Source organism: Phalacrocorax aristotelis, chromosome 2 (assembly GCF_949628215.1).
Source record: "Phalacrocorax aristotelis chromosome 2, bGulAri2.1, whole genome shotgun sequence".
Lineage (NCBI taxonomy): Eukaryota > Metazoa > Chordata > Aves > Suliformes > Phalacrocoracidae > Phalacrocorax > Phalacrocorax aristotelis.
This window is the reverse complement of record NC_134277.1, coordinates 135,914,201-135,925,446: the sequence shown is the minus strand read 5'-3', so window position 1 is coordinate 135,925,446 and position 11,246 is coordinate 135,914,201. Positions and strand designations below refer to the sequence as shown.

At 49.4% G+C, this 11,246-nt stretch overlaps 1 protein-coding gene across 1 annotated transcript; it reads left to right on the top strand.

Annotated features, from left to right (window-relative positions):
• Window positions 1-3,267: 3,267 nt before the first annotated feature.
• HEY1 (hes related family bHLH transcription factor with YRPW motif 1) lies at window positions 3,268-6,863 on the top strand. Its single transcript, XM_075085293.1, has 5 exons — window positions 3,268-3,588; window positions 3,748-3,823; window positions 3,908-3,991; window positions 4,106-4,187; window positions 5,012-6,863. The coding sequence occupies exons 1-5, from the start codon at window positions 3,377-3,379 to the stop codon at window positions 5,593-5,595; spliced, it is 1,038 nt and encodes a 345-aa protein (XP_074941394.1). The 5' UTR covers window positions 3,268-3,376; the 3' UTR covers window positions 5,596-6,863.
• The last annotated feature ends 4,383 nt before the right edge of the window (window positions 6,864-11,246 follow it).

The window sequence follows — 11,246 nt, the reverse complement described above, 5'->3', positions numbered from 1 at the left end:
CCGCGTCAGTGGCACCCAACAATCGACATATTCAGCCAAAAGTCAGTAAAGAAAAACACAAGATTTGGAGCAGCAACTTCTTGCTTGCAGAGCTGATGCCACAGCTTGATATATGCGGGGGGGGGTGGGGACGGGGAGGGTGTTGATGTTTTTGCCTGGCTGCAATGCGAGTGCCAGAGCCACCGGTTGAATTGGGCACAGTAACCATAGTAACGGCAAGTTTCCGGGACTCGGGGTGACAGGTTGACGGGATTACTCTTCAAAGCACTTGCTCCCTTGGGAGAGAAGACCTAAAGGAAGGGGATGGGAGTTAATTTAGTGCACACACTAGAGCAAGGGTCAGCAGTGGCAGGTCTCCGCTGGAGGGAAGCCCGCAGCGGCAATAAACAACTCCCTTTCAGTGGGACTTTGACTAGCACCGAAATCGCGGTAGGAGGCATTCAACAAAGAAAAACGGGGGGTGCACACAAAAAGTGACACCGCTCCCTTCCAAGGGACTGTCACGAACAACAGTTCCTGCATGTTTCAAACCTGAGCCTCTGCTTGGCCGTGCCAGCTTTACCCTGTCCTGCCGTTCTGACCAGATGTGGCGGTGGAGCCTGCATCTGGAAATGCTGAGTTGTGCCAGACCTCCAAGCAACGAGGAAGCTGGGGGGGGGGGGGGGGAAGGCAAGCGTGCCCGTGTGTATCATAGGAGGGGGTGTGGGGTGCAGCTATGGGACGAAATGCTTGGATGGTGGGGAGACTGAGGCACGGGCACGGCTGCAGTAAGGAGTGGCAGGTAGAAGGCAAGAAGGTGCTCGCACTGTAGTGTGAAGCAGGGAGAAGGGAGGCATCGCGGTGGTGTAGGGGACAGGAGAGAAGGCTGTCATCTCGCAAGGCTCGTTGCCTGATTGCTGTGAAGGTATCAATGAGGTCTGAAATTAAGCTCTTTCTAGAAGTGCTTCCTTCTTGTGCACTGTTATTTTAATCTCCTTGGACTTTGGTGAGCAAAAGGCTGCTCTCCTGCCTGCCTGTCTGGTGAGGGAGGTGCATGACAGTGCTGTCTCAAGGTGTTGGTAATTTCTGGCTAATAAAACCGCCCTTTGGGCCACGGTTAACAATTAGCCCAACACTGAGGGTCAAGCCCTGCCCAGTACCAGAAAAGCACATGAGTAATTTAAGGCTGGTTTTGCTGTCTGTTCCTCCTAGTGCTGGATGGGAAGATCGAAACCGCACACGGGCAAACATTTATCTTCCCATGGCAGCTGATAGCCAACTGCAATTGCTCACATTGAGGCCCAGCTACACTCTACCTGCCTGTTCCCACTGCCATTTGGAGAGGCCAGTGCCTACACAAGCTCAGAAAGCATCTCTGGAGGCTGCCTGGCCCCTGTGGTTCACAGAGCTCCAGGATCTGGGAACCTGGGTGGCCAGACCTCCAGTCACAAGCAACGAGTGCTTAATGCCAAGTAATTTCTTTTACTTTTTTTTTCCCCCCATAGTATGAAGAACACACACATGCCTGGATGGGAGAAACCTGGTGTCTAGTCTGTAGGCCAAAAAGGCATAAATGTCACCGTACCTTCCACTGACCTGGCTTTTGGTTCTGTAAAAGCAAGTGGTGCAGGCAGGGATGTCTTACAACAATATAGAGGCTGGAAAGGTGGATGTAATAGAAGTGCTGACACAAGCTTAATTATAGCACTGCAGAAAGGATAGATTTATGAAAAATGTAATGATAGACATATTCTGTTCCCACATCTTCTGTTAGTTACTTAGAAGTGGCTGCCGGACTGTTTCTACCTCCTTAACTGCAGCTCTTTTACTACCTTTAGCCTGGTTCTTGTCTCCATTTTCCTTCCCATCAGAGATGCTTTGCAAAAATATGGGCAACCGCATGAAATCTGGAGCAACTCTGTGCCAGAGTTTAAGTTTTACTTAAACCAGTGGGAGGCTGAAAGCAGCTCTTCCAGGGTCTTGAAATGGGGAAATCTGTGTTCATCAATTCTTCACTGTCAAACCATGCACATCTTAGTTATCCTCCAGCCCTTTCAGTTGCAAAACACAAAAGAATCAACTTAGAAAAGAAGCCTTAGTTAAAAGGCTTCATGTAAATGAAAATTTAATTATTATGAAACCACCTCAAAGAGTACGCCCTCATTTCACCTGTCCCATTTTGCCAGTACCTCAGCCTGAGAAAGCTGGCAGAATGAAGAGGACTTGTGCTGGGGAACAGGGCAGTTTGGGGGAACACGGCATCCAGGCTCAGGGCCCTGCTTCGTGCAAAGCAGCATGTCCTCACTGCGAGCGCACCAGCCAGAACTCTGCACATACCGCATGCAGCGCTGACCTTTTCTGTCATCCCTTCTTCCTTGCCAGCAACTGCATAGCAAAGCGCGTTTGCTTTCAGCTGCTTAAAAACTGTTCCTCCTTCTCCCCACCGCCAAAATACAGGCCGGGGGGAGACAAGGAAAGGATCTGGCTGGGAGATTTGCAGTTCAGAAAGGCACAATCAAGAGGGGTGATCCGATTTCCTTTGCACCGCCAATAAAGAAAAAAATCTAAGCTTAAGCCTCCTCAGCTTTTGGGCTTTAACCACCCATTTAACTAATTTTTTTAAGAGGAGAGCAAGCTGCGCCGGCTCAGGCGTCCCCTTCTCCTCACGCAGCACACACAGGGCCTCGCTGCCGCATCCCGCCCCGGGGAAGCGCCCCGAAGCCGCGCCGGCCTCAGAAGGGGCAGTTAGCCTTCACAGGCTGTAATCACCCCGCAGGGCTCGGGCTACCGGGAACCCCCGGCGCGAAGGCCGAAGGCAACCCCGAGGGCGCCCCGGGACTGCCCTACGACCGCCCCCGCCCGCTCCGCACGGCAGCGGCACCGCCTGGTTCCCCAGCCTGGGACGTGCCCCCCCACACCCCCTCCTTCTCCTCTTCTCCCCCCCCCGCCGCTGCCGCCGGAGCCCGCCCGCACGCGGCGGCCGCCGCTGCCGCGCGCCGCCCCGCGCCGAAGCGCCGCCGCCCGCCGCGCCTTGCGCCGCTTTCCCACGGCCGGCGCCGCGCGGCCGCGCCTCCCCCGCCGCCCCTGCTCCCAGCCGGGGGGAGGGCGGGGCCCAGCGGCCGGCCGGCGGCAATTGGCTGAGGCCGGGGTGCCGGCGGCCAATGGGGGCGGCGGGGGCCGCGCGTGGCGGTGCTGGGCAGCGGGCGGCGGCGGGCGTGCTCTGCCCGGCTGCCTGCTGCTTGCTTGCTTGCTTGCCTGCCTGCCTGCCTGCCTGCCTGCCTCCCTCCCTGCTCTCCCGCTCCGTTGCCTGCCTGCCTGCCTGCCTGCCCGCCCGCCCGCCTGCCCGTTCGCTGGCCCGCCCGCCCGCGGCGGGTAAGAGGCGAGGCGTGGGAACGCCATGGGGGAGACGGGTACGGGGCGAGGCGCGGGGCGCGCGCTGGGCGCTCTCCTCCCGCGCGCCGCCCGCCGCCTGCCCGACGGCCGCCCGCGGCCCCCCTCCGGCCCCGCCGCCGCCTCCATGAAGCGATCGCACCCCGAGTACAGCTCGTCGGACAGCGAGGAGCTGGACGAGGCCGTCGAGGTGGAGAAGGAGAGCGCGGACGAGAATGGGTGAGCGCAGGCGGTCGGGCGCCGCGAGGGGGCCCGGCGCCCCTTCCCTCCCTCCATCCCTCCCTCCTCAGCCCCGCGAAGCCCCGGCACTCCCCCCCCGGCCCCCTCCCCCGCTTCGCCCCGGTGCCTGTGTGACCGGTGTCCCGCTGCTCCCCGCAGGAACCTCAGCTCGGCCGCGGGCTCCATGTCCCCCTCCACCACGTCGCAGATCCTGGCCAGGAAGAGGCGCCGAGGGGTGAGTGCCCACCCGCCCGCCGGCCGGCCGCGGCTCCCCGCAGCCCCGGCCCGCCGCCCCCTCACCCTCCGCTTTCTGCCCTAGATCATCGAGAAGCGCCGCCGCGACCGCATCAACAACAGCCTGTCCGAGCTGAGGAGGCTGGTGCCCAGCGCCTTTGAGAAGCAGGTAGCGCCCGGTGACCCTCCGCACTGCCTCCCCCTGCTCCCCGGGGGAAGGGTCGCCCCTCTTCCACCTCTCTGGTTGTGCGTAAAAAGTTTCGTGCTTCCCCTTCTCTCCTAGGGATCAGCCAAGCTGGAAAAAGCAGAGATTCTGCAGATGACTGTCGATCACCTGAAAATGCTGCATACGGCAGGAGGGAAAGGTAAAGTTCCGTGGCTGACAGTGGGTCAGCAGCTCTGCAGAGAGGCTGCTGCGAGAGGAGTGTGTGCCCCAGCATTTGGTGTGCAGTGTGCTGTGGGAGCACTTGGAGAAAGTGAATGGAAACTCTCTTATGTTTCATCAGGAATTTGGGACTTTCTTCTGCTTGACAAGATTTGCGGTATCGCAAGCACTGAAACGTTTTATGGTGCTAGCTCCACGTTGTTCTAGGGAAGAGTGATTGCAAATCTCTCTAGCAATGTGTCAGCACCGTGAAGAGAATCGGCTTTTGGCAACATGGAAAACACAAAGCTTTTGCTGTTGTGATACGCTTGTTTCTCTAACTTTCTGAAAGTTCAGAACAGAAACTAGAAAAAAAAACAAACCAGGATGAAATGAGTAGTGGAAAGGATTAGCAAAAAAGGTGAAATGCACTTTTAGGAAGTAAGTATATTGCCTGCAGAAGTCTCCTCTGATAAGTTAGGACTTGTGTTTCTAATGAATTTCACTGCGCTGTGGTTTCACTTGCACTGAGGAGACATGGAAAGAACAAAAGTACTTTCCTCTGGTGGCAGTGTGCAATTTCAGTTTAAAAATGGCAGTCTGTGACTGGTCTTGGGACTTGCAGCATCACAGGACAGATATAAAAGAAAAGCTTGTTAGACAGAAAAAGAAAAAAAAGGAGCTTGGCAGCTAATCTACGGTTAGGAATACTAACCACATCCAAGTGAAATATGCTCACAGGGGAGGGTGGAGTGGGGAGGCTACATGTAGACAATGACTAGAAAACAGCATCTTAAGTCTCCATTATTTGTTCTTTTCTCTTAGGTTATTTTGATGCTCATGCTTTGGCTATGGACTATCGGAGTCTAGGGTTTCGAGAGTGCCTGGCTGAAGTTGCTCGATACCTTAGTATTATAGAGGGTCTGGACGCCTCCGATCCTCTGCGAGTTCGACTCGTGTCTCATCTCAACAACTACGCCTCTCAACGGGAAGCAGCGAGTAGTGCACACACTGGCATTGGACACATTCCCTGGGGCAATGCCTTTGGACATCACCCTCACATACCTCACCCGTTGCTGCTGGCTCAAAATGGGCACGGTAATACCAGTACTACAGCATCTTCCACAGAACCGCATCACCAGACCAGAATTGCCGCCCCACATGCTGAAACTTCCTCACTCAGAGTGCCCCCAAATGGCAGCATTGGACCGGTGCTCCCCGTGGTCACATCTACTACCAAACTGTCTCCTCCTCTTCTCTCCTCCATGGCATCTCTGTCTGCGTTCCCCTTTTCGTTTGGCTCCTTCCATCTGCTGTCCCCCAACGTGCTGAGCCCGTCTGCACCAACGCAGTCAGCAACCCTTGGCAAACCATACAGACCCTGGGGGACTGAGATCGGAGCCTTCTAAGAACTAACTCTTTAGTAAGGGTGGGGAAGCCTACAAACCTAGCTGAGCTGGGTTATGCCACGATTAAAGTTGAAGTTCTTAATAACTGGGACAAAGGTACAGCTTCACCTTAACTAAGTTTGTCTAAAAACTGTCTCTTTGGATTTTTCTTTGTTTTCTACATTTTTGTATTAGCAGTTTTTTTTTTTAAATAGTTGCTGAAGTTGTCCAAAAATAAAATTACAGTAGTGGTTGTTAACACTTGTGTTAGATCTGTGCTGAGCATTTAAATCACTTTTGTAATCTGTTCGTTTCAAATGTTTCATTTTTCCTGAGTATGTCAGACTGCCTTTTTATGAAGAAATATCACCTGTTATTGTTAGCAATGGCCTAGTTTAGTTATTAATTTTTCCAAGAACAGTCTTCTCAGCATTAACAAGCTGTGTTTTTTGTTAGTATTTTGACACTGAGATGTTCTATAAAGAATTACTTCTTTTGTAAACTATATTTGAGTCTTACACTTCTGAACAAAGCGTTGACAAATCATATGGACCAGCTGGCCAGCTTTATCTAAGAGCCCAATTTCTGTTTCTTCTGCGGTGGTTTGGTGTATTTGGTGGTCTTATTCTAGTCCCTAGTGGACGTTTACTCACATCACAGCACCACTGCACTCTTCCACCAAAAGGAGCAGTACGTGCTTTAGAGCAAACCTCTAGTGTGGGGAGGGTGCAAAAGCCAAATTACACACTGTATCGGCGATGGGTTTAGTTGCTGGGGAAGGAAAGGGAAGAAAAGAAGCTGTCACCTGCAGCAGTCTGCCAGCTGGACCCGGTCACATGCATATTCATTTCATAGGGCCACATTCTGCTTTGAGTTATAGTGGAGTAATAGTTCTATTACCCCATATTTTTGGGTAACTGAGATCAGGCTCTTCCACTCTGTGACTTTCAAATTTGCACCTGAACCGAATGATGCTGGTATTTAAATAGCCAATGGAATGGTACAGTAGGAACCCGTTCAGTGTTGCTTAACAGATGTATCCTAACCGGTTGATTTTTGTATTGCATTTTACTTTTGGGTGCAGTTCAGTGCCGCTCCTCATTTTGTAAGGGCTCTGCTGCATTCTTGTGTGCGTGAGAGTGTGTGTGTACATGTATATTTTGGTGGATTTCATGAGAATCTTAATCTGAACAGGTTTATCTAGAGAGTTCCACTGGACGGGGTTTGACTGCTCTTGTATTTGTGTTGTGGCTAAATAAAGGAGAAAGAACAAAGTATTTTAAATGACATGTTTGTCTGATACGTATCAGTGGAGAATTCTGTGCCTCTGGGTGTCACCGGAGGTGTTGAACAATTGCTATTTAGTCTTGCTGGGGGCACTTGTATTTACTTTCTTCTCAAATATTATGGTATAATCAGCTACACTAGCTGAGTACAGAAAAAAACGTGGTGCCTCCCAATAACAGTCAAGGGAATGAAAATTTAGGGTACATTTTGTGTGTCATCTCTACTTGCCTGGCAGCGTGTGGGCAGATGGCAAAGAGACGAGGGCTGCTACTAGGGAAGAGGTTAAAGCTGCACTGCACCTGGATATCCTTACTGATCTGTATTAAAAGGTGATCATCTTTACAAATGCAGTCCTTTCCTGCCTAACTCATGAAATCTTTGTCCATCCTCTGTAACAAAGTCTTGTACCGAACAGTCTGGTTTAGCTCATGTTCACTGCACGAGTGCAGAGTCTACCCAAGGTCTCTGACTGATCTTATATTTGTTACTGAGCGGTGTTGTTAGCGTATTCCACTTTTTCTTGAAGTAACAACCTGACAGGCTTACACGTAGATAGGAGGTTTTCTCTGGATGTGGTCTGTCCTCCCTGCAAATCCCTACCTGCGGTACATCAACCACTTCTGGAAGTACCTCACTTCTTCCCTGTGTGTTTGAATTTATAGTACACTTGTGTTAGTAAATGGCACATCCTTGTCTGGCTTTAGCTCTGCCAGAACAGCAGAAAGAACTCGGCCCTGTGGGAGACGAGAGCTTTGTTTAAATAGGGGCTCTCGGGCCAATTAAGGAGTGGCATTGATGAGAGGCTTTCTTGGAAGAGTGAGGCTGGAAAGAGTGGGAGGGCATTCAAGTGCATAACCTTGTTTTACCTTCCTCCCTCGGCTGTAGGAGACCACTGCTAGAAGTGAAACGCAAAACACTGCAGGAGCTAGAAATACACGGGTGTTATTGAGGAGAGATTATATACTATTTCATGTAGAAACATGAAATAAGAGGCTGTAAAATTCCAAATCCAGTTTCCTTTTCATGGTGCGTATTGTCTCCTGTTTAATTATGCTCTGCCCTGTCCCTAATAGGTCTTTATACCAAATTAACAACTCCTACCTAGAAGATTGCTATAGTGCATGCAACTATTCTTTAGATCTTTTAATAAATGGCGATGCTTCTCAGCCTTTTAATGGTTATTTCATTGACATTCAAATGACATTGCCTGCCTCTAAATAGCTGGCTCTTTTGTGGAGAGAGACCCCTATAATTATTTTTGTCCCACTGTCCTACTCTTGAATGGACTTCAGAAGCAGAGAGTGCAATAAAAGTTTAGCTGCTGGTGTTTGTCTCTATATCCACTGTCTTCTCTCTCCATTACCAGTGGCAAAGGTATTAATGAAAAGCACTAATTTTATTCAACTTTTGCAGTAAGTCTATATTAATTTTTAGAGACTCAGAATCTACTGGTTGTTATTGTAGAAAGAGATGAACGAATTCTAGGAACTCACAAACACTAGCAATTCAAATGGGAAAAGCATGGCCCAGAAGCTGAAGCACCAGGCTTGGAAGTCCAGGGCTGTATTACCACTTGTGCTGCTAACTTAGTAAATCATGCTTGGCGATCACTTAATCCGTATCTGTTTTGTCAGCTGTGAAAAAGGGATGGCAGTGCTTGTTCTCCTTTCATCAAGAGACAGTGGTAGCTGGAAATTTTCTGTATGAATGACAAATGCCCTTGGTTCTCAAAAACCACAGTTCTGAGATGTTCTGCTATTTTTCTTTCCCATAGGGTGCTAGGATTCTAAAGACAAACTGAGAAAGGCAAAATAAGCATGCTTCTATAGACAACAGATATCTCCTGAGCCCAAAACATTTACTTGTTTACCCTGTTGAAAAAGAGCAATTCAGGAGCACAAGCTTAACCAGAGGGATGCCGGAGAAGAAAGGAAATGCATATGCGACTTGATCCCATGACCCCCCAGCTACCTTCAATTGCTTTGGATGAACTGTGTCTGTCCGGAAATCCTCAGGCTAAAGCTTTGCGTGGGATATAAGATGATTTGGTATTTCACAAAAGCTAATATTATCTTACTTCCTTTATCAAGGAAACTGGATTTGAGTGCAGAATAAATTTGCGGGGCTGGTAAATGCTGCATAAAACCAGATACAAACCTTTGAAAATCCATTCTGTGCTTTGGCGTAAAGGAACAGCTCATGAAAGTGACATTTTTTAGCTTTTGGAAAGAAGCTGTCAGTAGTTCTCAAGACAGTTTCAGTTCAGTGCTCCCATCTTAACATTAGTAGCATGACAGAGTTTATTAGGATCATGCTGAAAACCCCATGAATCCTGGCTGTTGCTCGCTTCACTCACACATCAGCATGTGAGTCCCCAGGTGACAGGAGCCTTCCTAGACTATTGCGTACTGGTGGGAAGCCTGCCAGATCCTTTTTTCCAAGCAACAAACAAGCCCAAATTAGCACAGATAAACTGAAATCCTTCTTCCTGTTTTATACTGCGCGCATATTCACAAGCGCTTCTTGCCAGAAACTCCCAGTTTGGATCATAACGTACTCTGTATGGAGCTGGAAGTCTGTAGTGAATAATATGGAGGTCATGGTCTTTGTGCTGGAAGGCCGCAAAAATGATTTACAAAGCCCTTTTCTGAGGCCTTACATGAAAGGCTGCAGAGATGGGTTGTGGTACTTGTGACTCAGGATGCTCAGGCACAAATATGTCCACGTATTAACCAGCCTACCCAGCCTTGTAGAGCAGTCTGTGCTTTGCTGGTAACTGAATGCCTCTCTCTCCACTTACCCAGCTTATAAATAAAAATTAGAGCAGTCCTTTTCTTCTGGAGCCAGAAGATGCAGGCATTGACTCATGCTTGCAATATAGTAGCTTGACTACGGTAATAAATGTTGAAATGCCAGTGCCTAGTACGATCAGATACTTAAAGGTGTCTTTTGGGAGTCTGAAGTGTTCATTTGGTGAAAGCTTTTATTAAGGAAGTGCCTGGGTATTGTATGTTTTTCTCTCTTATTCCAGCTAGTCCCATGCAATTTTTTCTCTAGCAAATCCTCCTAATTATTCATGCAGCTTGAAGGAGTGGACCAAACCGCCTTGCTTTGACCTGTGCTGTGTGCAGCCTGCCCAAGCCTTTCCAGCAGAGCAAAGTTCATAGGCAGAGGTTCTCTTCCAGCTGTTTTTTCTTTTTTCTTCAAGGCCTCATGTAACACAGCTGTATAATGCAGGAGGGGCTTATCTAAGTGCTCAAAACAGCTGAGCACTAGGGATATTCTGCCCTGCTTATAGAGCCCTTAACCTCATTGCATTGCTTGGACCTTTTCAGAGTCTTTTACCAGGCTGCTTTCTTCAGGTGAAGCCTCCTGGAAAGGAAAAGGGGGTACGTGGAACCAGTACTGCACATCTTCAGCACTGCTGCTCGTCGGGGCAGCCTCAGCACAGGGAGACCTCTGCAGACCACTCTCTTCTCTCTGCACTGGAAAGGCTTCTTGGAGCTTTCCAGGTGGCTTGTATTTCTCCAAGGTAAGCTGTAAAATCTAAGCACAAGCAGTAGTAACAGGTTAGACACTGATGGTATGTGTGTTTCCCTGTTTTGCACTGCTTTCATAGAAGAAAGGCTACTGGGAGTAGAAAAGTTGATGGAACAACTCTGCGAGAGAATGGCAGGGAACAGGAAGGAAGGCTGATGTGTGGGATGAGATGAAAACTGAGGCTGTGAACAGATGAATGAGTTGCATTGTTTGCATTGCCTGTTGCAAAGATACGGAAATAAGTGATGTCAGATGACAAAGTAAGCTGCATGCAAGTATGTAAAGGATTCAAAGTGGGGAAGGTAATACTCTTAGTATTCATAATTTTGCTCAGTAAGACAGAATGAGATGAGCACCGCACAAAGACTGAGGCACATAATTTAAAACCACTAAGTGCTGAAACAGATGTATGTGAATGTCTTCATCAGATTTGATGGGTCGTCTCACTGGCTGGGGAGGAACCAGGGCTCAGATGGGCTATCGCTGGCTATAAGAATGCGTCACAGCATGATTTACTGATTGCATTTGTACAATCCGGTCAAGTGAGTGTAAGGAGGTCAAGGAATTAAAGGACGATCCGTGCACAAGAGGGAGCTTGTGACCCAACTTGATAGAGAATTTGAAAATCAGAATAACTGATACCAGCCGCTAATGACTGGCAGCCGTTTCCACAAATCACTCAGCCTTTATCAGCTGCTACCACCTTGCTGCTGGTGCAGCTGCTTCGCTCCTGGATTTTGGTATGGTGGTTTTGGGCATGTGGTAGCCATCTGCATAGGTATGAGGTCTGCTTTGCCAGCAGGTGGGTAAGGCAGGTGCATGTTCAGACCAGTAGTGGAAAACCA

Coding starts and splice junctions, on each gene's coding strand:
- HEY1 (XM_075085293.1), top strand. CDS start 3,377: ATGGGGGAGACGGGTACGGGGCGAGGCGCGGGGCGCGCGCTGGGCGCT. Junction 3,589..3,747: donor GAGAGCGCGGACGAGAATGG/GTGAGCGCAGGC, acceptor TGCTCCCCGCAG/GAACCTCAGCTCGGCCGCGG. Junction 3,992..4,105: donor CCAGCGCCTTTGAGAAGCAG/GTAGCGCCCGGT, acceptor CTTCTCTCCTAG/GGATCAGCCAAGCTGGAAAA.